Source organism: Ornithodoros turicata, chromosome 3, assembly GCF_037126465.1.
Source record: "Ornithodoros turicata isolate Travis chromosome 3, ASM3712646v1, whole genome shotgun sequence".
NCBI lineage: Eukaryota > Metazoa > Arthropoda > Arachnida > Ixodida > Argasidae > Ornithodoros > Ornithodoros turicata.
In genome coordinates, this window is record NC_088203.1 from 89,684,120 (window position 1) to 89,711,661 (window position 27,542).

Here is a 27,542-nt window from a genome sequence, read left to right on the forward strand (position 1 = left end):
CCTAATACTTTTGCAGCTAATTCTGTGCTGCACAACTCTGGAAGTTCCCGAGGATGGGATCCGTTCGAAGAAAACCCACGCATTTCTTCGTATATATAATGACAGCGTCCGATTTTGACCTCCATGATTTGCCAAAGCCGTTTAAACCGAGAAAGTGAGAACGCTACATCGACGTAATGTACAAAAAAGAACTTAGCAAAAGCAAGAAAGGAAAGAGAGAGAAAAAACAAAGAGGGGGAATGGGACTTCCCTAGGTGTATTGCAGCGTGAAAGTGGAGAAACGTGAGAGGAGGTGATGGAGCAAAAGAACTTTTCGGAACTTGCAGACTCGTTAGTCGGCAGACCCTGAACGCGTTCATCGTAGCCGGAGCTTTTCGGCCATATACTTCGGAAGTTCTAAAAATAAGGACAAACAATGCTTATTAGGATATTTACCCTTTTGGTTTTCGTGGTCCGAGGAATTCCTAGTCAACGTGAGTATAGCGTTTATATATATTTGTAGACTTCGTAGTTTCCCTTTGTGTTGCGGTTGATGAGATGAGCGGAGGCGGGGGAAGTTCGGTGGGGGTGCAGCAGAATTGGTCGAGCGAAGAGATGTTGACGCGCTCGACCGGTAATCAAGAGGTGTGGATTCGATCCCTGTGGCTTTTTCGACGACTGCCATATTTGAAGCTTCCATATTGCTAGGCACTTTGAGGATTGTGTGGTGTTGTTCTGCTTGTGCGCTCCAATTATTTTCCATTGTGGTCGAATTTAACCTCCTTTTTCTATCTACCCGAATTGCATTTGTCTTGCTTAAGACGTAGTAGTAATAATAGTTTTTCTCTAGTAGTTACAGTGGTTAGTGTTGTAAAAGGTGGTCCTGGTCCGTAGTACAACTTTTAGTAATCGGATTAGATTTACACGTTAGGTGACTCAACCTATTTGCGTGGCGACATGATGCAAATGCCGCAGGGTAGTATTCTTTTGATGTGCGCCAGAAATCTCCGATACACGCGGTGCTGAAATCAATATTTACTTCCCCCACATTGCCACCGTCCTCGGCAGGGATCAAACACTACTTTAGTTGTACTAAGGCAACACTCCTCGTCCTATATCAGCTGTAGCAACGGTGATATTGATACTGATTTCACTATTAGTCCGGTAAACGTCAGTCACCGGACATGTTTCAGTACGGTCCTTGCCCCTTGCGCTATCCTAGTCCAGTACTAGTCAGCATTATTATTTCGCGTAGTATTATGTGGTAGTACTGCTAGCGCTGTGTTCAGTATTGACTGATTGACTGAATTTTCTGTGTAATGACTCAACAGCAATGGAATTGTCATATTGCGCCAAGAGAATGATAAAACATGGACATGGTGATTTTTCTTGCTCTTTGTAATGTACCTAAACGCGGGACTCAAGATATGAAGTACGTACAGGAGAAAGAGGAGCTGCATAGGATAGACCTCTACCCGAGAAACGTCACCATGACGTTGATAGACAGACTGAAACCGAAACAAATCGGAAAGGGGGGGGGGGGTTCAACGAATGGGCACTCGTTCGCTGCATCCTGTTGAAAGAAAAGTAGGTCCGAAGGTCGCGTCCCTTTCAGGGACCATCGTAATCCCATCAAAACCGTGGCTATAGGGCGCGACCTTGTTCACCCCTAGTTTCCAGCCAGGGTTGCCAGATGCCAAACTGGTCTCCCGCAAAAACTGATTCAGAAAATAGCCCAAATATAGCCAAATCACGCCAACGCATAAAAGAAAAAAATAGCCAAAATAGCCAAAAGTGTTTTCGTTACTCTGTTCACGAAACCAGGAGAATATACAATCATGCAACTTCTCCTGGATTATGGATAGTCGTGTGGATACAGTCGTCGTGTGATCGCGTGCTGTCGTCCGAGCGCATGGCATGAAACGCTGGTGTAGCCCAAAAATAGCCAAATAGCCCCGCCAACTGCCACAAAAAGTAGCCCCATTTGGCGGTTTATAGCCCAATCTGGCAACCCTGCTTCCAGCGTAGTTCAACTCTACCAGATTGGTGGCGCTGACGAACACTATGACGTCATTTGTTTTCAAATAGGGAGAGGTCTATCTTGGGGAAAAGGAGGTGACTTTGCATTATGATAAAAAAAAAAATGAACGCCTAGGAAAGCATGGCTAATCAAAGTAAAGATGGAGAAAGGAATTTTAGACAGTTTCGTGCTTGTATAGCAAACACTTCAGCGAAGGACACTGCGAGTATCCCGTCGGCATCAAAACGTTCGGGGGCAGATTTGTCTGTGACAGCTCCACAAACTCATTTGTGTTGTGAATGTACAGCACAGCAACTATGTTCTTTCATCTCTAAGTTCTAGGAAAGCAGAGCAGTAAGGAAATTAAGGGCAACCTCCAACATTACCTTGACATGCATTGCATGCGTGGATCTCTGTCACCCGTCACTTTGCCGGAACTGAGCGGGGAATGGACGAGAAGTCCCTTCTGGCCGTCCGCAAAACTTTTGTGCAGCCTTCCTGTCCTGCATATTGTTGGGATCCGGGATATCCCGGGACTCCCGGCTGTTTCTCGCACTCTAAAAACAGAACTTCACCGCATAGCACGTTGTGATCCAATCATTGCCACGAATGATACGGTTATCAGTTCTGGTTCGAAGATAGAGTAGGGCGTACGCCTTTTTGTGTCAATTTGGATATATGATAATTGACACAAAAGGGCGTACTCCCTCCCTCTCTCCCTTCGAATCAGAACTGATAACCCTATCATTCGGGGCAATGATTGGAACACAGTGCGCTATGCGGTGAAGTTCTGTTTTTAGAGCGCACGACCTGAAATCCCCGGAAATTTTCGAAAAATCCTGGGATTGTGGGATTAGCTGTGAATAATTTCTTTCTTGTTGTCGTTTTTCCTTTTGTAAGTTTGTCAGATGAGCTCAGCGTCTACATCGCGAAGGTAATCATATATCCCTGCAGTGGATTCCATGCCACTGTGGTGTAAAAGGCAATTACGAGACCGATAAAGTGGCAATGGCTGGCCACGAGCCCCAGACAGCTGTGCCCACCGCTGTCGATGGGTGACAGGAGGACGCTATTAGCTGCTCGAGGGGGGGGGGATTTATTGGCAGAAAGGTCAGCCAAGGCAACACACTGGCTTGCTATTACGTAAAATCAATAATTATAATAATTAAAAAAAACACAGCTCACAGGGAGCCCAGGAGGCCCGAATCCCGCGGAAAGCGGAGCACCGCCTTTGTGACACTCCACTGGCTAGCTCTCTGCACGGGACCAAGGCGTATTCCGAGTGCTCGTGTTCAGCCACTGGCACAGCAGTAGGGCGTCGGAACATCACGAACCAATCTCTCGTGTATTGGGCAGACCCACTTTTTTTTCGTCTTCCTTCCAGTTTACCGCGCCATTTTACCCCTCTCTTGAGTAGACGCCACAGCAATATGGCTTTCACACCCTAATTCAAACGTATGATCCGATATTGTGACACAAACCTCTGCTCCATTACTCTGAGAAATGAACTTCACCGCATAGCATGCTCCTAGTCAACCATAATCTCGAATGATATCGTTATCTGCAGGGCAGATAAGGCAGGTCTTGTGCAACGACCCATCTACCACTTTGCTCTCCCCGATGAACTCATGCACCCTCTACGCATCTCCACCCTGCATCCTCTATCCTCCATCTGTCCTTCTTTTTTTCTCTCTGTTTTTGTTTTTATTTTATTTTTTTGCTATTGTCGTGACGACGCCCACTTCTCTGTGGCCAACAACAGTGGGCCGATCCTGCCATTACCCCCCCCCCCCCAGGGCAGATAACGATATCATTCGAGATTATGGTTGGCTTGGGGCGTGCTATGCAGTGAAGTTCATTTTTAAGAGTGTACCTGCTGTGCTGTGGCGGACACCACACCCTGGTGGAATGTGAACTCTACGGCACGGCAAGGCAGACATTGCGTGATGCACTATCTCGTATCAGCAAGAGACCACTAAACTGTGCTGCACTCTTGGGCCCCTATATGAAAACCCTGGTGCCGCATCATCGGGTTCTTCACTTGTTCATGGACTTTTTGTGGTCCATCAGGTTGCTTCAGACGCTTTAGTGTGTGCGCGTGTTTTCTATTATTCTCTATTCTCTCACCTTCTTCGTGTTCTGTTCCGCACATGCAATGGGGTAGGGTACCTCACCGCCGCGGTGAAACGCCTCATGTCATCATGATTATCTAGTTGTTGTTGTGACCATGCGCAACCAAACGGTGTACGGCAACCACATTACTGTGCACCGCATTGTCGTCTTACAAGTATGCCCTGCCTCCAAATTGTTGCCTCTTCCCTGTTGCACTTTTGAAGTATATCGAAATTAAGACGTGGTACCAGGGCCTGAGAGTTTACCGCTACGCCGGTACACAGAACAGAACGCGGTTTGTTTCGTCGACAAGAAGTTTGACAGGATGATGGGAAGATTCTGAGAGGGCACGAATATCAGGCACGTCTCAGATTTCCACATGCCAGAGCCTCACCAGCTTATTTTACAATGCTGAAGCTGAAGTTCCGCCTTCCGGTTCGCACCCTGCTTTGCACGTGCATGATAGGTCGTCGCCCTTTGTATCCCCGATTACCACACGCACTTCGTAAGGATCCTGGCTCAGTGCTGATGTACGGCGCCCAAGTGCAAAGAATGTCGTGCACACAATGTCGTCGGAAGGGGCATAAATACATTTTGAGTATTTAAATATAAATACAAAATGATTTGTTGAAAGAGGTGTTTAAGTACTCTGCATGAATACATTTCAATGTAAGTATTTCAAATACAACACACACACACACACACACACACACACACACACACACACACACACACACACATACATTGGATGGTGATGGGGTGGGCAATTCACCGCCGCTGAGGTGGTACACTGCCTTATTTCGCGTTGGGAGAGGATGAAGGGATGATGATGGGGGCTGTCAAAGAGCCTTCGCCAGACCGGTACAGTATTTAAATACCGTATACTACCATAAATACTTTGAGGAATATGATATCTGGAACTACAGAAATAGCGATGATCATAACAACAAATCAGCAAGGACTAATAGCATTTATTTGTTAGATTATCATGGCGAGTTTAATATTAGAGACCTCTCAAAGACTGCATCTTCTAGGCATCTTCAGTTCGGCCGCAGAATCGAATTAGCAAAGAAGAACAGCCTCTCCACAGGCGTCGATGATCAAAGGCTCAATGAGACACTTCGTACAACAAGGTAGTCGGGTAGTAGTAGTAGTAGGGTAGGTAGTAGGTAGACCGCAACAACAGTGAAGCAATCGTTACCTAGAAGAGTTTATCGCACGCGCATGTTAGCGAAAACTCCCACTACTGCGCAACTATGGGGACGCAGGATCACTTCAGGCCCCAACTCTGCTTTGCCTTTCTTCCCGAAATATCAAATGCAGGTAACTCAGTGTTGTGCCGGACACTCAATTTAGGTAGCGAAATACCGCTACCCACTACCCTATTTAAAAGTAGCGCGATACTAACGGCGCTACAAATTTACGAACGTAGCGCGATACCGCTACCGCTACCAAAAAAAAGGTAGCGCAATTACCCTTCCGCTACTTTCTTGCCGAAGGCCTATGAATATGTGATTCGGCAGATTCAAAGATATGTGCTCTTGCTGATATTTTGTTTCTTGCGATCAGTACTTTCTGAAAAAGTCATTACACACTTGCATTCAACTTAAGAGCCAGTTGCCGCTCAAAGTTCGCGTCACTGAGTCTAACACGTTTCTCGGTGCGTATCGGCGCAAATACCGAAAAGTCGTTCGGCAGACGCACTTGACGGAACGGCGGTATTCAGCCTGAGGAACGCCCCGTGCACTCTTGGATAACCCTGCTTTAGCGACGTCAAATTAAAGTTATCTGGCACATAGATGTACTGAGTAAGCTCACGACCAGCTGGATCTGCTGTAGAAGTTGACTCCCCAAAAGAAAAGAAATCATCTGCGTGGAGCTCGCTCGTGGATTCCTCGGCGCGCTCACTTGAGGTGACCGAACACCTTAACACTTCGTTTACGGTGAAGCTGGTTACTTCCTTTCGTTGGTTTTCATCCGTGAACCATGAGAGCTTGAACCTCGGAATTAAGACAGCAGCGATTTGAAGGCTCTGGGCTGACATGAATCGGTCGAACCAAAAGTCAATACCATGTATCGTAACCGGTTTCGCAGTCCAATACGATACAAAGCATGTAGTAAAATCACCTTTAGACGCTGGAGTCTAGCGTCTAATTTATTTTATTTTCTCCCTCAAAAGTAGTGGTAGTGGAGGCGGTTCCGCTACTCAAAATTGTAGCGGAAATTAGTTTCCCGCTACAAATAACAAATGTAGCGGGATTACACCTCCGCTATACTGAAAAAAGTAGCGATTACAGAAGCGCCGCTACAAGTAGCGCCGCTACGCACAACACTGAAGTAACTATAAGCTTTGAGTAAGTATCTTGTGTATTTAGGAGCATTTATGAAGTATTTACAAAACGAAATACCCTAAACTTGGTATTTAGATATAATTATAAATGCATCTTTCAAGTTTGTATTTAAATACAAAATATAAGTACACTCTAAAAACAGAGCTTCACCGCATAACACGCTGTGCGCCACGAATGCCACGAATGATAGGATTGTCTCCTCTGACTCGAGGAGAGAGAGGGGCGTACGCCTTTTTGTGGCAATTTGGATATCTGGTAATTGCCACAAAAAGGCGTACGTCTCCCTCTCTCCTCAAATCAAAAGCGATAACCCTATCATTCGCGGCAATGGTTGGAGCACAGCGTGCTATGCGGTGAAGTACTGTTTTTAGAGTGTACCTGCATTTGTATTTCAAATGGGATTTTAATTACAATACGAAGACACATTCTTAAAAATAAACTTCACCGCATAGCACGCTCCTAGTCAACCATAATCTCGAATGATATCGTTATCGGCCCTGACTTGTTGAAAACTTTTTGTGACAATTATGAACCGCATAAGCGTCACCAAAAAGGCGTACGTCTTCTGTTTTTAACAAATCAGGGCAGGCAACAATATCATTCGAGATGATGGTTTGGTTAGGAGCGTGCTATGCGGTGAAATTTTTTTCTAAGAGTGCAGCTGAAGCTTTTGTAGGTGACGTCTAATCGGCTTGAACTGCAACGACCGGCGACAGCTTATGAAGACACTTTGTTACATTGTTTATTACGGACGTTTGCTTTGTTTTCTTTTCTTAATCCTTTTTTTTTTCACCTTTTCCTTTTTCTTTTTTTGCGTAGCGTTGCAGATATAGCGTCTACTCATAGGAGACGAACAACGCGTGAGACGACATAGAAGGTTGGAGTTTCATTAGGATAAGTTTAAAAGGGTGCGCATATAACTCTGAGTACATTCGTACTTTTACGACATTTTTTTAACCTTTTAAATGAGGTGTCTCACGACTAAATGCCTTTCAACAATAATTATTGATATTGATTTTTTTTCGTCCCGCAAACTCCTTCCCGATATTTACTTGGGAACCGTTGCAACATCATGATTCCCCCCAATCGTCTCTTTCACGTACTTTCTATCGTCGCCTACTTTACGCGTCAAAAAATGAGCAGCCGCGAAATATGAACAAAGCTTTTATGATTCCTGTAGGTCACAACAACCAGAACGTGTACAAAGGAAATGTTTGCGCAGTGTTCCACATCTTGTACCATGGCACAGGGGGGAGCTAATAGGTTTGACTCATGTTTAAAGGTCTCCATTATCAGCTTTACTGCTAGCTTTATTCCGTCGACCTTGGACGTTATAGAAACCGCTCGGCATTGACGCTCAAGCGAATTAGTGAGCCGTAACCGTCCTGCACGCGATAGTAAACAGGAATAAAAAAGAAGCAAAAGGAATTAGAAAAAAATGCACTACTGCTCATGGATGAAAACGAAGAAGGGGTGAAAAGAGACCAACGAAGCGACAAGCGTGCAACTAGAAAAGTAATGCTTTCGGCGAGCAACGTACAAGTATTTGAAATGTATCTGTTCTCTTTTTACTTTCAAATATATGTATATACAGGGTGTCCCAGAAAACGTGTCATTGAAGTATAATAAAAAAACTACGCCACCTAGAATCACGCGGTAAACAGCATTTGTTCTTATTAGGTTTTTGCCACCTCCTAATGTGTATGTCATGTACTCCAAGTTTAATTATGTAAATATTTGCGAACTGAACTCGGAAATTTGACAAGTAAAGGTCACTTTTTTATCCCACCAATATGAAGAGCGTTCCGAGTTCACTCAAATTCATGATAATTCATTGTGATATTCACGAGCTATCCCATCGGAAAAAATAGCCGAATATCATGCTTTTCGGAGCACCGAACCATAGCGCGCGATGACTTTTTGAGCGCAATCGCTCTCAGTGCGACGAAAGGAGATTCCGAAGCCAGCCCACAGAGTGATAGAAAAAGTAACAGTTCCTAAAATTGGGAGAGGGAAAGCATTATCCCAGCGAAAGTCGGACGTGATAAGCCGTTCCTGTTTGATCTCTTTCTGCGATGTCGGGGAGGGCTGGGTTTCCAACCTCCTTTCGTCGGACTGACAAAGATTGCGCTGAAAAATTCATCGTGCGCTATTCTGTGCGACCTCCGTAGAGCATGATGTTCGGCTATTTTTTCCGATGGGATAGCTCCTGAATATCCCTGTCAATTATCATTAATTTGACTAAATTAGACACGCTCTTCACATTGGTGGGGTAAAAAAGTGACCTTTACTAGGCAAATTTCCGACTTAAGCTCGCAAAAATTTACTTAATTAAACTTACGTTACACGAGAGTCACATGAGGAGGTGGCAAAAACCCAGTAAGAACAAATGCCATTGACCGCATGACTCTAGGTGGTGTAGTTTTTTAATTATAATTCAATGACACGTTTTCTGGGACACCCTGTATATTGACGTTTGAAATATACGTATTCGTGAGGATCAAAAGAACAAATAGATAGATTCTGCAGAGAGAGAGAGAGGGATTCTGCAATGGGAGTTTTATGCTATTTGAGGTCTGTTTTCCGCTATGGCTTGCGTAGTTCACATGAGTCAGCAACTAACGTCGTTGCAATGTGTCTTGCACGACAAGGTTGGTTCGGTTTCAGATTGCAAATTATATTTTTCAGGGAGGGGACGCTTGAAACAAAAAGTCGATTGGACACCGTTCTTTCCCTTTCACTCTTACTACCGAATATTTGTTGTAATAAAAAAAGTCGAAATATATAATCTCGAAATCTCGGGATTTCGCGACATGAAATTATGCTGAAATCGCGGGATTTCGTGATCCCGGGCTCCGAACCCTAGAGCTGGCCATGCTGCATGGCGTGCTGACCATGTCACGTCGAGACTGGGAGGTACCCAGGTTCGAATCCCGGTTCCGGCTGTGCTGTCTGGGGGTTTTTCTGGGTTTTCCTCAGACGCTTGCAGACATATGTCGGCACAGTTCCCTTAGAAGTCGGCCCAGGACGCACATTCCCCCCTGGGCGTTAGTCGTGACGTTGCTCACCTCTGCGAGGCCGACAACGGCGAGCCCTTTCACCTGCACACCACACCAACCTTTTTCCAAACCGTACTCGCTTCTATCCCGTTGCAATCGACGCCGAAATGGTCGGCTCAAAATGTTGCATGAGTGGTTGCGACAAGAGATTCGTTACACGACGGAAACGGCACCTGCATGGGACTTCCTTTTTTGTTTCCTTCAAAACGCAAGGGAGAATGCAGGTTTCGAAGCAGACGGCAATGCTGGGTGACGTCACGGTGTCCTTCTCCTGACAAACAGCCGTAGTATGGAGCTCTTCGCAATTCGGTTTCGGTTGGTTTTTATCATCATTTACGAATTCATTACCTGCGCGAAGTGAATACGAACGTTCTATTCGCTATCGAGAAGGTGGTTCGTGTTCGGTATGATGCTCACCTATCTTTTTTTCTTTTTCGAATCCTTGCGGAGTCTCCCCCTTTAAAGGGGTTGCGACAGGTCAACCCACGTTATCCCATGCCGATAAACGTAAAAGACTGTTCTCTACGCCGATGTGATCCTGCATTGAAAGTTTCACGGCGAAGAGGGTAATGGAAGCAGAGGAAATGGACACCACGAATACCGAAACTCATGCGGCTCTGACATCACAGCCCGCGCCGCCGCCAGTGAGACAGCGCACGAGAAGTCACGTGCCTACTTCTGCCAATGGGAATGGACACAACTCTGAGCTCTGTGACGTCTGCACTTTGCTAGGGTGTGTGTTCGAGGGCTTGTATCTCGCTAAGTACGACACGAAAAAGAAGTCTTTCTTTGCTGAGTATTCTAGCGTGCAGTGCAATGCGTCCATAATGTAATGAATCACATCTATGAAAGTGTCTGAACCCCTTTAACAGGAATGTGCCGACGCTGCCATTTGTTCTTCGCCTCTTTGGTCATTTTTCTTCGTTGAGTTAGTGCTTCATCAAACGCAGCAAGAGTGTCAAAAGTCCTGAGATCGTTGGCAGCTTACTGCTTTGCCTCGAGAGCTCGATCCTGGTCGAAGCAATGGGTAGAAAAAATAGAGCGCCATTTAAACGGAGAGTGCCTGTTCCAGTCCCCCAAGGCTCCACCTCATGGATGGATGTGACCTCTAATGTTGAAATCCGCAGATGTTTCTCGTGCGGAGGACCAGAAGCCAATCGTCTGCTACTACTATGGCTGGGCCAACAATCGCCCCCGGCCCATGAACTACGACATCGGTGATATTCGCGGTAACCTGTGCACCCACGTGAACCTGGCGTTCGCGGCCATCCACCCAGAAACGTTCCAGCTGCATAGTGTTATTCCCAGCTATGCCGATAACGCAAGTATGTGTACGGTTTCTTTTAACTTTGCCAAAAGTCACCAACCGTATGGCTAATGTATAATTGTTGTCGCCCTGGAGTTCAGCTCGCTACAAGGAATTCACCTCTATCAAAGAAAAGTTTGTCTTCGTCAAGACTCTGCTATCTGTAGGAGGATGGGAATACGGCAATGGCGTATTCTCTGAGATGGCACGCGACGCTTCATACAGGTAAGAGGCCCGAAGATGGTTCATCAGGGTGCCTCTCTAAAAAAGGTTTCTCTACAAGTGTTCTTGGAAGGTATTCCGGTGGCTGACCCAGTGATAATCTGTTTCTGTGTCCAGGTTGCGTTACGCTGGACTCTCCAGAGCACCTATAGGTTTTTAGAGTAGTAATGCAAGATTATACAAGGTCCGTTCGCGTCGTAATTTAAAACCATAAAATTATCCACGTCGAAACAATAGTCGCGCATGTGAGGCGGTATACATGTTGGTCACATTGTTAGACTCATCTGGGACTCGTTTCTAATAACCATTATAATTGCTCTACGACACAGTTGAAGAACCCTCTATAGAAGAACCCTGAAGAACCGTTCCAAGAACGTTTCGTTTTTGATATCGGAATGTAAAATTTGTATCGGTCACGATGGAATGGTCTTTATGCTGTTCAGCATTTCCTCTTGGTTTTTGTCTCTTTTAGGTATCGCTTCGTAAAAAGCGCCCTCGTTTGGCTTCGGGAATATGGATTCGACGGACTGGACATTTCATGGCAGTATCCGGGGAAACCTGACCGTGGGGGATCGGCCGACGACAAAACAAACTTCGTTCTGCTCATGAAGGTAAATGTGCCATCCAATCGAGTCCAATACGATGGACCGCCATGGCGGTATGAAGTAAAAACACTAATTAAAATCCAACGACGAGCGCATCCCACGATTAACCATCCAAGTAGCGGCTATTATTATAGATACAATCCGTCAAACATCGACTTCCAATGTTGACATAAATCTCTTGCACAATTTAACGCGAATCAGCATCCATTTTTTCTTTACTCTACATTGCTCGCAACGCGTCGGGCTGACACCATCACGACAATTGGTCGCCATCGAGTTGGTACAGGTGAACATCTCTCTTGTGTGTACCTTATCTTCAAACCGGAGTGTCATGTTCAGAGCTACATGCACTGCCCAAGGCACTCGGTTCTGTGGGAATCATCGAATCCTCCTTAGTAGACATTATCTATCTCATGGGCGGCTCACAACACCGAAGGTTGTTCAGGAAGGACCCCGACCTTTTCTTCGGGACGCAGGGCTGCACCCCGCCCTTAACGTACTTTACAACCCTGAGGTACATGCGGTGTGCCCGTGTGTAGCACACCGCTTCCATGGGCGCTCCCTAACTAGGGGTCTGTGCACACTCTCCCCATATGCGCAATCCCACGTACTAAAGGCGTGTCTGTTTTGCGCCCCAGCTCTTAGCTCGAGCGACTGAGAGCGTACGCTATGCAAAAGAAAACGACTTTTTTTTTTCTTTTATTTGAGCAACATGTCGCGACTCTTCAAACTTTATGCAAGGGAAAAGTCTCAACAAAATATTGGTTGGTTGGTTGGTGTGGTGAAAGAAAACAACAACAACAAAACAAATATGATGAAGCCATTGGGATATTTCGATGAAAATGCCCAGCATCAATATATAACGATTTCTCTTCTCCAGTCTAGCATAGATTTCGTAAAAAAATTTCGTGTACCACGCAATGTGTACGCAATTCGTGTACCACGCGATATCGATATATCATGACCTCGCATCCCATTTCGATATGCATGTTCGAACGCACCCTGTCTTTCTGGATTTCAGAACGGCGTTCGACACTGTTGCTGTCCTGGCTCGGGAATTATTTGACCCATTGCGAACAGCGCGTTGTATTAAACGGGTCACCTGCAACTCCCGTCACATCGGGTGTTCCAGAGGGTTTAGCTTTATGACAGCTCTTGTTTTTAATCTATAATAATGATTTAGTTAAATACTGTTGATTCGGGTATTCGGTTATTTGCAGCCGACTGCGTAATTTATGGAACTATAGAAACTGAGGACGATTGCAGGGTACTTCAGAGTGACTTGACCAAAATTGAACTAGGGTGCAAAAATTGGGGTATGATTTTAAACACGTCTAAATGTAAACGTGCTGCTTTTTCCTCCAATAATTACAGGTTCTTTTACCAATTAAATAACATGATTCTTGACACAGTGGGTGATTATAAATATCTGGGCGTTACCTTAAGTAAGGACTTGAAATGGGACAAACATATATAAACTGAATTGTAAACAAGGCCTGTATAACATTGCGTTTTGTAAAAGTGAACTTCAAAAGGGCTTCTAGAGATATCAAAGAAAGTGTCTACTACTCATACGTCCGCCCGTCCTTAGAACTTTGTAGCGCGGTTTGGGGCCCCTTGAAATAAATCGTAGGCGAAAACTAGAAAAATTATAAAACCAAGCGACTAGATTTGTCTGTAATAATTACTCTCCTTAGATCTATACACCTTAGATCCATGCTGGGATGGCCTTTACTCGAATGCTGTAGGAGACAATCTCGATTGAAACTTTTTATCAGATATGTCACGGACTTCAGGCATTCCCCGAGGGCATTATCTTTTTGCACCGAGCTACACTTCAGAACGTGTCAACCATGATTGTGAGGTTGAGCCCTATCGTTTTCATATGTCCGTTTTCAAAAAGTCTTTTTTTTTTTCGCTAAAACAGTTGAAGAACGGAATAGACTTCCACGCGACCTTGTCTCTTGTTCAAGTGCCATCTTTTGTGAAAAGCTATGCACACTTGTGACAGAATGATTGAATTGTTATTATTGAGTTGTTGGGTTTATCAAATTGATCTCACATGTCAAGATTGCAACAAGATGAAAGCCTCGGCCTCGGCAAGACGCCTCAGCCTCGGGTTGGTCCGTCTGAACGTGTCATAGATGAGATCGCCTACGTCATTTCCACAGGAGTAACAGTGAAAAAATTACCCGGAATAATTTCGTTTCCTTTCAATGGCAGGACCTGCACAACGCATTCATGGCAGAGAAGTTCCTGTTGACTACGAGCATTCCTATTGACCCAATTATTTTGCAAAATGGCTACGACGTTGCGTCACTGTCACGGTAATTATCTCTCTGGATAAAGACGCAAGGTTTATGGGAGTTTTTAACTCGCAGATACGTGGATTGGTTCAACGTGTTCGCACATGACCTCAGAGGACGATGGACAGGACGAGCGGATGTTCACAGTCCTTTGAAACGACGACCTTGCATAGACGAAGGCTACTACAAGACACTCAATGCTGTAAGGACACCTCTTTTATGTGTGGAATCAATACAAATGAAAGTTATTTATAACTATTTACGGCCATATGTAATGGTGGCTATCTTTTAGGAAGATGGATTGAAACTCCTCACGAAACTGGGCGCTCCGAAAGCGAAACTGATGGTCGGCATTGCCTTTTACGGACGCACATATGTTCTTCAGGACCCAACAGTTAGCTATCTCGGAGCCCCGATAAACCAACACATTCTTGCTAAGCCTGGACCATTCGTTATGTCCTCCGATGTTCTAGCCTACTATGAGGTGAGTACCTGGAAGTGAGAAACTTGTTAGCCCGGATTCTCGTTAACCCAACAGTGTTCATATGCTCATACCGTATGACACGACACCGGTTATGGTTATGTCCAACCTGAAATGGCTCATCACCAATTTTTATATAAAAAAAAGAACAAACAAACAGGGCACTTCATGGTTGCACAAAATGCCATGTTCAGCATTTACAACATTGTTTAGCGCTATACCTTGAACACTTCAGACAGCATGAATTAGTCTTCATTGTGTGAACACGAATACAAAAGTGCTCTAAACGAACTTGTTAGCTCAGAGAACGGCGCTACAGATAACCCTTTCTGATATACATGCATATATCTCTAATTGTCGTTACTGCCATGCTAACGTTGCCTTCTTTTGCTGAGTCATTGCCAAAACACAGGATGAAAATACGTCTTACAGAGCTATAGATTCTGAGCTTTGGTTATACTCCTCCTTACTCCTTACTCCTACTCCTACTTACCTCCTTAACAGCACGAAACACGTATCAGGGCTGACAAGAGGGATGTTGCCTTGTCAGCGCTTGTGACATTTATTCAGAGCTGTGCGTTGGAGCCAGTCTATTAGGACAATGTAATTCAGTCTATTAGTGCGGTAATTCACGAATAATAATAATTCACGAATAATAATGTGGTAATTCACGAATAATAATGTGGTAATTCACGAATAATAACTATCGGCCTTTGGCCGATAGTTATCGTGAAAGTGGGGGTGGGGGTTCTCTTTTATATTTATTTTTCATGGGGAGGCTCTGTCTATGGGACGGTAGCAGAATTTGTCGTGTGACTAATTCGACCTCTCCCTAGTATTTTCAACATCAACACCAACACCAACGTATCAGTGACTTGATCATGAAGAGCGCTAGGACTGGATGACGACTGTTGACTGCACTTTACGTGAGGTGTTTGTGGGTGAATGTCGGAATTGTCTCGCCATTGTTGGCCATACGAGAGTATCGTCACGACTATAGCCAGAAAGCGATGAAGGGTGAATGCGTGAAGGCTTGGAGGTGACGTATGTACGGGATGAATGAGTGCGATGCGCACTATGGATCGGCATGCGTTACACTTTGAGGTCTTTCCACAAGTTATGTTTCCTAGAGAAAAATTCAAGAGGTTGTGAGTAGTACTTGTAGGTCGTTTATGTGAGTGGCGTTGGCGATGGAACTATTTGTCGTAGTTGGCGTATGTGAGTAGTAATAGTGGGAGCATCAAGCTAGTCACTCAAACAAGTCATTTGTTTTAGATCTGCATGAAGTGCAAGGATGGAACCTGGACACGAGGCTACGACTCCGAGGGACAATGTCCTTACGCCTACAGTGGTGACCAATGGGTAGGATATGAAGACCCAGAGAGCGTTTCTGCGAAGGTAATTCGTGCGATTAGTCAACGCCATATAGATCAAAGAATGTTTTCGCAATTGTGGCTATGTATTTAAGAATGACACGCAATCACAACCAGCCATAGCCATACAGAGCAGTTACCTGAAGCTACACACAGGTCTTTAAAACCATCTGAAGCGGTTAGCTGCAGAGGGCAACACTTTTCCGGACCATATAGAAGAAGAAGGGCAGGTCCTCTTTAATCTTGGTGTTGATCCTTTTACTGCATTATGAGAGACTTCTCTTTCGCGAAGCTCATATTGTCACGAAGCGAAATGGGTCGGCGAGTCGGCGAATAAACAGCGAACGGTTTATTAGACTACTTGGTAGCAAAACACAAGAGTGATAACTCTCTGAACACAACTGAGTCCAAAGAATGAATGCTCCAGCTTGGAGAGCACAAGCATTTAAGCGTCGCGCCGAAAAGTCTAGAAACAGCACGTGCGTTTGCCAGAGAGCAGACGATGTGTCTGGAAGCTTCTTGCTTCTTCTTCAGCATGCGCCGGGATGAGATGTACCGTTTCGTGCCGGTCCTGGAAGTTTCGCGATGATGATTCGTGGCATTGCCCCCTCCGTAGACGGGGCATCGTCTCGATGCCGTTTCTTCTCCTTCTTCTTTCTTTTTTTTTTCATGTTGTTTCCTTCCAGCCAGTCTTCAGCGCTACCTGCTGTAGTACGGCTTGAGTCGAACGACGTGAACTATTTCAGTCCTCGGGGGTCGTCGAGAGGGAACGCTGCCCTCAGGTACCACTTCGTAATCCAGCTCTCCAATGCGTCGAAGTACTTTGTAGGGACCGAAGTACCGCTTCAGTAGCTTTTCGCTCAGGCCTCGTCGTCGAATCGGCGTCCAAACCCATACCAAGTCGCCTGGACTGTCGCCGCAAATTGTATCTTCTTTCATCGAGGAGTTGTTGTTGGCCAATCCGTAGTCTGGCCAGCTGGCGGGTTTCTTCTGCTCGCTGTGTGAAGTCCAGAGCGTCGTTTTCCACATCACTGGGTTCGTGGGGCAGCATCGCGTCCAGCATAGTCGATGCGTCATGGCCGTGTGCAAGGCGGAACGATGTGAATCCTGTTGTTTCCTGGACAGCCATGTTATAGGCGAACGTGACGTAAGGCAGTATTTCGTCCCATGTCTTGTGCTCGACGTCGACGTACATCGAAATCATGTCGGCAAGGGTTTTGTTTAGGCGTTCGGTGAGCCCGTTCGTCTGCGGATGGTACGCAGTTGTCCTCCGGTGAGCGGTGTGGCTGAGTCGAAGGATTTCTTGTGTTAGCCTGCTTGTAAATGCCGTTCCCCTATCGGTGATTAAGGCGGTCGGAGCTCCGTGTCGTAGTACGATGTTCTCGATGAAGAACTTCGCCACTTCTGTTGCTGTGCCATGTGGAAGTGCCTTAGTCTCAGCATAGCGTGTCAGGTAGTCGGTGGCGACGATTATCCAACGATTTCCGGATGACGAACGTGGGAAGGGCCCAAGTAGATCCATCCCAATCTGCTTGAAAGGCACAACGAGAAGCCACGTAGCGCCTTGTGGTGCGTGGTTTTCTTTGTAGAGGACACCATTACGTAGGGAAAAACTTGGGAGTGATCTTCTGAAGACGGGAGGAACATTGTCGGCGCGGCCCTATTGATAGTCGACGAGTGTCTTCAATTCGGGGTCGTTATACTGCTTGGTAGACATGGTAGTCGCGCTCATTAGACCGAGGAAGGCGTCGTCGTCCTCGAGGCTGTTGTCCTGTCGCTGGAGTGGTGCTCGGGACAGGCAGTCGGCGTCGTTGTGTTTTCTTCCTGACTTGTAAGTGACGGTTACGTCATACTCCTGTAATCGGAGGCTCCATCTCGCTAGGCGTCCTGAGGGGTCCCTTAAACCAGCCAGCCAGCACAGAGAATGGTGGCCTGTTACCACCTTGAACGGCCGTCCGTACAGGTAGGGGCGCAACTTTGTGATGGCCCATATGAGTGCAAGGCACTCTTTTTCGGTCGTCGAATAGTTCTTCTCTGCCTTGGTTAGCGTTCTGCTTGCGTAAGCGATGACACGTTCGACGCCGTCGTGAAGTTGAACGAGCACGGCTCCTAGACCATCGTTGCTTGCGTCGGTGTGTATTTCAGTTTCGGCGTTTGGATCGAAGTGCAAGCACGGGTGCGGTCTGTAGACGCGTCTTCAATTCATCAAACGCCTGTTGCTGGGCTTCACTCCAGATAAACGTGGATCCGTCCTTCGTGAGGGCATTCAGGGGTGACGCAATTCTTGAAATGTTCGGAATGAACCGTCGGTAGTAGGCGCAAAGGCCAAGAAAGCTTCGAACGTCTTTCACGTTAGAAGGAACACGGTAATTTGCGATGGCCGCCGTCTTCTCGGGGTCGGGGCGTACGCCGTCGCTGCTCACGAGATGGCCGAGAAATCTGAGTTCCTCGCAGCCGAATCGACACTTCTGAGGCTTCAAAGTCAGCCCTGCAGTTCTGATAGCCTCGAGGACTTGCTTTAGCCGTTCAACATGTTCTTCGAATGTTCTTGCGAAGACGACAACATCGTCGAGGTACACCAGGCAGGTTTGCCACTTCAACCCGGCGAGAACTGTATCCATAACACGCTGGAACGTCGCTGGTGCAGTGCAAAGGCCGAAAGGCATAACCTTGAATTCGTAAAGTCCATCCGGAGTGACGAAGGCAGTCTTCTCACGGTCCCGTTCGTCGATTTCAATTTGCCAGTACCCCGTCTTGAGGTTCATGGAAGTGAAAAATTTTGCGTTTTGAAGGCGATCGAGCGTGTCGTCGATGCGCGGTAACGGGTAGACGTCCTTCTTCGTTATCTCATTGAGTTTCCGGTAGTCGACACAGAACCTGAGTGTTCCGTCCTTCTTCTTCACTAGTACCACCGGCGATGCCCACGGACTGGTCGACGGCTGGATAATGTCATCTCTTAGCATCTCTTCTACTTGCGTTCGGATCGTTTCTCGCTCTTTGCAGGAGACCCGGTACGGCATGCGGTGAATTGGACGGGCCTTTTCGTCGACGATGATGCGGTGCTTCGCAATGGGCGTCTGTCTTACTTTCGACGATGCAGCGAAGCAGTCACTGAAATCGTTGAGCATCTGGAGAAGGGTTTGCTTTTGAGTTGTATTGAGTTGAGGGTTTACGTCGAAATGTTCGGCCTCGTGCTCCGTGGTGACCGCGATGCGAGCAGTGTCCATCAGGCAAACATCCGTGGTGGAGTAGTCTACGATGACGGCTATCTTCGTGCCGTTCGCCAGGTGTTGTGGCTCCGGGCGGAAATTTGTGACCAGGAGTTCGAATATTCCGTTTCTTACGGGCACAATTCCTCTTGCTATCCCAATTCCTCGTTCGAGGAGAAGTTGCGTGTTGCCTTCAGCCAACAAACAGCCAGTCGGTGCTCTCTCGCACGTAGCGGTCACAAGGACTGACGACAAGGGAAGCAGGTTGACGTGCTGAGTCGTCACGGCGGTTACGTCCGTGTTTGCGCGTTTCTCCGGGGTTATTCGTGCCCACCACTTGTCTTCTGCTGTTTCCGGCGTTTTAAAAGAGATAACTCCATTTGTGAAGTCGATGACTGCTTCGTTTTCGACTAGAAAGTCCATTCCGAGTATTACATCCCGTGGGCAGTTCGGCAAGACGGCAAAGCTGACGACGTACTGGATGTCACGCACTTGTATGACTGCCGTGCATCGGCCAGTCGGTGTTACGACGTGTCCACCAGCAGTGCCGATGTTAGGCTCCTCCCACTTCGTTTGTACCTTGCGAAGCTTCTTAGCCAACCTACCACTTATAACAGAGTCGTCGGCTCCGGTATCGACTAACGCAATCATCACATGGCCGTCGATGAGTACTTTCAGGTTATTGGTAATTTTTCGAGCGTCGTGTTGGTGCTGCGTTGCTGTTCGTCGAGTTGTGTTGTCCGAGTTGCTGTTCCTCGAGTTCGTCGAGGAATTGTAACTTGTCGTCGGTCCGCAGCTTCACCTCCCGGAGATGCAGTCTTCAGTTTTCCCGGTTAGGGCTGCGCCACACAGGTCGTCTTGCCGGTGACGGTGAACGTGCTCTTCCTGGCGACCTGCTGCGGTGGGGGACGCTCGCGGACAGGTCGCGTGATGTGATGTGATGTGATGTGAATAAAGAAAAAAATGGGGATGTAAGTTTCGACGAAGTCAAACTGGCTACCCCAGTACACTTAATACAGAAAGTTCAATCTGATGATGAGATGATGAAAACGCAAAAGGATGATGTCCAGAGACGAACAGAGATGATAATTGAGTTCAACATGTAGGTCAAAAGTTCAAGAGCTGCGCCCAAGTTAGAGTAAAGTGGCGGAATCACCGGGGGCACACACAGGACACATCACACACATTCACCGTGTCATAGGGTGTCCATAAGCCCTGTTGCATGCAAAAAGTCTTCAAGTGCCCTTAGCGCCTTGTCGGACGAAGGAGGACCTAATAGTTTCGTGATGTCGAAGGCTCGGGAGTCCAAACGAGAGAGGCTTGTCTCTAATGCCCTTCGAGCATCGACGTACTTCTGACACCTGAGAAGGATGTGTTCAACATCCTCTACAACGCCACACTCACTACAGTTCGGAGAGTCTCGCTTTCCAATTTTGAAGAGGAGACGTGCGCTGTACGGTACATTGAGCCGTAGCCTATGTAGGACAGTTGTCGTTTGTCGCGTAAAGGAAGGTGGTACTCGAAAGCGTAACCCTGGGTCGACCTTATACAGAAGCGAATCCCGAGCCGATCCTGTTAACCAGGAGGTATTGCACATTCTTTGTTTTAACTCGTTCAGCATTCGCCCCGCGTCACCCTTGGTGAAATAAATGGGCAACACCTGGGCGCGCCTTAGTTGAAGAGCCCGGCGTGCAGCAGCGTCCACAGCCTCGTTACCTGCAATGCCACAGTGGCTAGGGATCCACTGCATTTGGATGTCATGACCTTTTAAAGCTGCTGCATGGTGTGCGTGTAAGACATCTTGTGCTGGTGTCGCCAGAGATCCCGTAGTAAACATGGTAGCTAGGGTCTGTAACGCACATTTTGAGTCGCTATAGATGGTCCAGCGAGCAGCTGAAGATTGTGAGTTGATGAAACTTATTGCCAAGAGGACTCCATAAAGTTCAGCGGCCGTTGCAGAGGTGACGTGAGACAGCCGCACCGCTCTCTCAATATTCGCCTCCGGGATAACAAATGCACACGAGGAGCCGGATGATGTCGTAGAGGCATCCGTGAAAATCTGCATCCTGCCTGCGGAGCTGTTTAGTAGCTCAAGACTGAACTGACGAAGAACATGCGTTGGTATATCCTTCTTTCCCGGGAGTCCAGGCACACTAGTTCTTACGTCAGGAGGGTGCAGGACCCATGTTGGGATATCTGGTAATGCATGTGGCTTGTGTTTCGGAATAAGACCACGTTGTGTCTGGATAGCTTGGGTAAAAGAAGAGTGGTGACGACTCATAATGGCTCGAAGCTGAGGATGGCGATGGTGACGCGTTGCCAACCGCACGTAGTGGCGGAACGTTTCTTGCATCCTGAGAGCTGATACAGGTGGTTCCCGTGCTTCTGCCATGGATAAAGCGTTTGACGTTGCTCGAGGAAGGCCAAGACAGAGCTTGACGCCCTTTGCTAGGATAGACTCTAACACCTTCTCTGTGGTAACGGGGAGGTTGTGTAGCAAGGGGATGTGATGCGCAACCATCTGACTTATAAGAGATCGGTGAACGCTGAGCATTGCCCGAGGAGATGTGCCCCACCGGGAACCGCATAAGTAACGAAGAACATTAAGACGACTCTCAGCTCTTGCTTTTAGACAGCGCACCTCCGCTACCCATGACAAACTCCGGTCGAGAGTAACGCCGAGAAAGCGGTGATGTGGTACACGACGTACCTGATGATGACCAATTTGTAGCTGAAATCTTTTAAGATGGCGACGCGTAAAAGGCAGCATTACAGTCTTTTCTGAAGACAGGTCCATGCCTCTCTCCAGCAGGAAGTGCACTACGCGATCAAGTGAAGTCTGAAGGCGACGCTGTAAAGCAGGCCACTGCTTTCCCGATGACCATATACAGATGTCGTCTGCGTAGAGACTAACAAATACCCCTTTGGGCAAGAGACGAGGCAGGGCAGCCATGACAGCATTGAAAAGTAAAGGACTGAGTACGCTCCCCTGTGGTACCCCTGCTGACAATGTATGCAAACTCGTGTCGCCTTTTGCTGTTCTCACGAAAACAGACCGACCATTAAGAAAAGCAGCAATCCAGCGAAGAGCCCGGCCAGTGACGTTGAAACTGTATAGGTCGTAAAGGACATGGTTGTAGCTCGTCGTATCATATGCTCTCTTTATGTCCAAGAAAACAGCTGCTGTAAGCTCACCCCGAAATCTAGCTTCTTCAATGTGAGTGACCAAGTTTATGATGCAGTCTATCGAGGTCCGAGCCTTTCTGAAACCTGCCATTTCGGCAGGTAGCAGACGCCGGAACTCTAAGAACCACTCTATTCGGCGTAGGATAATCCTTTCCATGATCTTACACACGCAGCTTGTAAGACTGATGGGCCGAAATGACGTCAACTCTCTAGGTGATTTTCCAGGCTTCAGGACTGGCACAACTTGCGACGTCTTCCATGACGGAGGGACAAAGCCGCGTCTCCAGGAGTCGTTGATCAAATTCAAAAGTAAAGTGCGCGACGTCGGTCCCAAGGAGGCTATAGCTTTGTATGAGACCCCATCGGGCCCTGGAGCTGACCGCTTCGTGGACAGGTGGATGGCAGCCTCCAATTCCTGTATCGTGATGTCACTGTCCATATAGGGGTCTTCAGCTGGCTGTGTAAAAACAACCGCCCTATATGCGGCTTGTGCCGAGTCCCTGTGTGATGTTGTGCATGAAGCATCTGAGGGCCTAATAAAAAGCCTACAAAAGTCTTCCCCAACAGATTTTTCGGTCGTGCCCTGATGAACGGCTAGTGCTCCAAACGGCTTAACTTGTTCAACCGGGGAGCTTAGGCCCTTGATGATCCGCCAGACATGTCCCGTAGGTGTGTATGGAGATAATGTAGAACAGAGTGCTCTCCATCTCTGCTTGGCTAGACGTTGAAGATGAGTGCGAATTAGTGATCGCAGCCTGCAAAGCTCGCGGTAGTCCTCAATGCAACCCGATCTTCGCAGTCTTCTTTCCGCCCTACGACGTATTGTCCGCAACCTTTCGAACTCGGCGTCCACGCTGCGGTATTTGATCGGGCACGATATCTTTTTTGTTGCAGCTGCAATACTAGATGACAGCGCCTCGTTGAATTCGTCAAAAGTGGTGACATTCTGTAGAAGTTCCTCTGTCCTGCGTTTGAATACTTTCCAGTCTGTGATTCTTTCTTGTCGTGATCCGGCAACCATTGGGGAGTAAGAGATGAGTATAGGTATGTGGTCGCTTCCTAGTGTATCTAAATCCGTCCTCCAGTGCATGCGAGAAACCAGATCGGGAGAGCAGACTGTAATATCCAGGCAGCTTGAATAAGAGGGACCCCGGAAATATGTCGGTGAGCCGTCATTTAACACCACAGCACTGCAGTCTTCAATACATTGTTGAATCAGTCGCGCCCTTGAATCGGCATGTTGACTTCCCCAGCTGTTGCCATGGGCGTTGAAGTCGCCACATATGATAAAACAGAAAGGAAGTCGCTGGAAGAACTCCCTCATAGCATCTTCCGGGATGCGAATAGAAGGGGCGATGTATACACTAGCCACAGCAATCCTTCGTGTGCGGAGGAGAACACTGCAGACAACAAACTCGAAGTCCCCATCGCTAGAGGTGCACAAAAGGCTGCTAGGAATGTCCTTTCTAACACACAGCATAGCCCGGCTGGACCCCGTCGTCGAGGCAGAGACGTACGTAACGTAGTTTGAAAGCCGGAAAGAAGGATCCATTCGATGCTCGCTGATAGCCAACACAGGGAAATTGTGCCTATACACAAAATTGCGAAAGTCGCCTAATTTAGTTCGCATGCCATTAATATTCCACTGAAATACAGTAGTATGTTTGTACCTATCGGTCATTACTGGTCAGTGTGGTACGCTTGTTCAGCATCGGCTCCAGGGAGAGCAGAGCTTGCACCTCCGGAAGTTTAGATGCTCCAGGTATCGCTTTCAAGATTGAGCGCAGAGCAAGAATGATCAATGGCACGAGCATCTCAAGATTGACATTCGCTTGCGTCTCAGTGTGATGGGAGCTCTGTTTGCCGTGTTCCTGTTGGAGCGCACGAGCTGGAGTCGCTGGCGTGGCTGTTGCTATAGGCTCAGAAGGCACTTCTGGACTATTCTTCCCCTTCGCTGCAGCTTCAGCAAATGATTTTTTCCCCTTAGGGCGTGTGTGTTTCTGGTCACGTGTGCTTTTGTGCACCTCTGCTGGAGGAGGAGTCTCCCTTGGTGGCTGCTTAACGTAGGTAGCATTTGGACGAGTGAATACTTTGGTCGCTTTGGTCGCTTCCGTAAAAGCCCTCCGAGCGTGTGTAGCCGCCGCTGCCCGTGCAACTCTACACGCTCCGTACGACGCTGTATGTTTCTCTCCGCAGTTAACGCACCTTGGTTCACGACGCGCCGTGCAGGTTTTAAAGTGGTGCGCTCCTGCGCATATCTTACACTTATGGCGGACAGGTCGCGTCCCGAGCCAGCAGAAGCATTCTGCTGCCGTAGGTAGTCTTCAGTTGCGGCGGGGCGACTACCGCGCTGGGGGCGGGGGGCGTCGGGTGAAAAACCGGGAAGGCCAAGTCGTCGGTAGGGACATCGGCGATAGACGTGGTTGGCCTCCCCGCAGTGGTAGCAGAGCGGTCTGAAGTCGGGAGTCCGCCAAACGTCCGTTTTGCGAAACGGCTGAGAGTGTGGCGGGAAGCTTGGAGTAGGTTGGACGGGCCGAGGAGGCGTCCAACGGTTTCCGTAGTACGACGGACGAGTAGGTGGCACCTGTCTCACAGCGGCGGCGTAGGTTGGTCTCGGTACTTCGGCGTCGGGGTTGGCGGTTGACGATGTCTGGATTGCCTGCTGAACCTCGTCCTTGATGATCGCACCGATCGAAGACAAAGGGTCTTGAGCCTTCTCAGGACAGAGGAGAGCTCGTACTTCTTCGCGTACCACCTCTCGAATCAGCTGTCTGAGCGATCCGACGTCGAGGCCAGCGGTCGTGGAGAAAGCCTCGTAGCCTTGGTGTCGTTCGTTAACGGTAGCGCGAGAGAGCAGGGTCCTCTCAATGCGGGCGGCTTCGTCCAGAAAAGCGTCGGTCGTGGCAGGTGGATCCCGGGACAGTGCGCGAAAAATTTCTTCTTTTACGCCCCTCATGAGTCGCTGAACCTTCTTCTCCTAGGATGCTTTGGGGTCAGCTCGCCGGAAGAGCCGCAACACATCTTCGACGAAGCCTGTAACGCTTTCGTTTGGCAGCTGGATCCGTCTCTGGAGCAGATGTTCAGCGCGTTCAGCTCGTTGTTGAAAAGCGAACGCCTCGCGGAGTTTGCTTTTGAAGACGTCCCAGGACGTGAGCGAAGTCTCCCGGTTCTCGAACCATGTCTTCGCGGTGCCTTCCAGGGAGAAATAGACGTTGACGAACTTCTGGTCGTCACTCCAGTTGTTGAACTTGGCGATCCGCTCATAGTGGTCGACCCAATCGTCCACGTCGTCGTAATACTCCCCGCTGAATGTCTTCGGCGACCGTGCAGGGGCTATGGGCGCGGCAACAGGTTGCGCCACTTGGGTACTGGTCTCCGCAGTCATCTTCTTCTTGCGTTTAGGGGGTTCTAATGGACCGAATTCTGCAGGCAGACCGAGCTGTCTTCTGCTTTGTCGCAGTTGGTCTTCCAGCCCGTTGGACAAGGAATGCCCCGCACCTCCACCAGAAATGTCACGAAGCGAAATGGGTCGGCGGGTCGTCGAATAAACAGCGAACGGTTTATTAGACTACTTGGTAGCAAAACACAAGAGTGATAGCTCTCTGAACACAACTGAGTCCAAAGAATGAATGCTCCAGCTTGGAGCGCACAAGCATTTAAGCGTCGCGCCGAAAAGTCTAGAAACAGCACGTGCGTTTGCCAGAGAGCAGACGATGTGTCTGGAAGCTTCTTGCTTCTTCTTCAGCATGCGCCGGGATGAGATGTACCGTTTCGTGCCTGTCCTGAAAGTTTCGCGATGATGATTCGTGGCAATATATAACTTTTGGAATAATGTTTGTGATTGCAGGTCGATTTCGTGATGGACAACGACTATGGCGGCGTAATGGTCTTCAACGTGGACATGGACGACTTCCGCGGTGTCTGCGGTGGCAAGCATCCACTCCTGAACGTCATTTTCGAAAAATTTACCGAACGTTACCTCATCGATCCAAGGGTTGGCTAGAGAGCCTGTGTTGGGTTTTGTTTTCATCAACCATTCCTGTCTTTTATTACTATTACAAATACTGTGTTCAAATGAGGTATTGATTATGCTCATGACACTCAGCTGGGAGCTCGAATGGTTTGCTGCAAGGTTTCTTTGGAATCAGGGGTGATAAGGCGAAATGTCCGAGGGCAAACGCCCCCGAAGTTTTTTCTAACGTTGTTCTTCCTTTTACCCTCTCGCAAATACTTATCAAATAGGCCAAAACACCTTCCAGCAAAGAGGGCCAAAGAAATCCTAAACTAGTTCAGATGCGTGTGTCATCGTCCTCCCTACGGAACCGACCTCTCCCACACGCACTGCGATAATCCCTGGATGCGAGCACCGCCCCTGTGCACAACACCCAACTCCTCGAGACTGCTACTCCCCACTATTCATTGTCGCACCCTCTCTCTTATATGCCTATTTGTCAGAGCAATTTCAAATCGAATCAGATGGGGTGTGGTAGTTCACTGGGTGGCATAATTCCAGGTGGTACGAAGACGTGGCTTTTAAAATTAGTGTGCTAATGAACATGTGTGAACGTGATGGAAAAGTGAGGCCTATATATGCTACGGCGAAAAAATTAAAGGACAGTTGGATTGAGCAATGAAAAATGGAAATGACAAAATGACGGAATCGTACAACTTGTAGCGACTTCGGCGCTGCAATACTCGGTAGTCCCGCAAGGAGATCGATCCCCCCAACGTTTCAGATATGACAGGCCTTCCCATCTTGCAAGGAAAACGTGGTCAGCACCTGTAGAGAGCTCTTCTTGGAGTGTCTTGACTACACGGGACACCTTGCCCGCTGTACAGATAGCAAGATGGGAGTCCCTAGGCGACTCTGAACAACAGCTTTTCATCTGGCGGACCACAAGACTGATGATCCGCATGATGAACGCAGACGAGACAAAGTTTCACGAAAGTCCACGGGACGCCGAATACATGTGGACCTTCGCAGATTCTGCCAAAATTCTTTGGCTACACGACAGTCATAAACGACATGTTCGTTCGACTTGGGTGTCTGCAAAAGGGGCACGTAGAGTGGGGTACGATTATCCAGCGTCCCAGTCGGTCACGGGTCGACTGAACTTTCCAGGCAAATCTCCAGATTGTGTCCTGAACCTAGAACGGGAAGAAAGCTAGAACGGGGCTAGAACGGAAGCTAGAACGGGGCGAAAGCAGGCCACCGAATTTGCACACCTTGTATAGCGCGACGGGAGGATCCAGCTGTGGAAGCTACAAGAGTGGCCACACGGAGAGTGTGATGCAATTCCGGTGTCGACAGTGGGAATTGGAACGCAGACTTG

The 27,542-nt window shown here is 47.9% G+C and overlaps 1 protein-coding gene across 1 annotated transcript; it reads left to right on the forward strand.

Annotated features, from left to right (window-relative positions):
• The first annotated feature begins 360 nt into the window (after positions 1-360).
• On the forward strand, positions 361-26,710 carry LOC135388792 (endochitinase-like). Its single transcript, XM_064618592.1, has 9 exons — positions 361-473; positions 10,649-10,846; positions 10,929-11,052; positions 11,522-11,660; positions 13,878-13,981; positions 14,036-14,162; positions 14,253-14,444; positions 15,717-15,839; positions 26,057-26,710. Exons 1-9 carry the CDS (start codon positions 416-418, stop codon positions 26,210-26,212), a joined length of 1,221 nt encoding a protein of 406 aa, XP_064474662.1. The 5' UTR covers positions 361-415; the 3' UTR covers positions 26,213-26,710.
• The last annotated feature ends 832 nt before the right edge of the window (positions 26,711-27,542 follow it).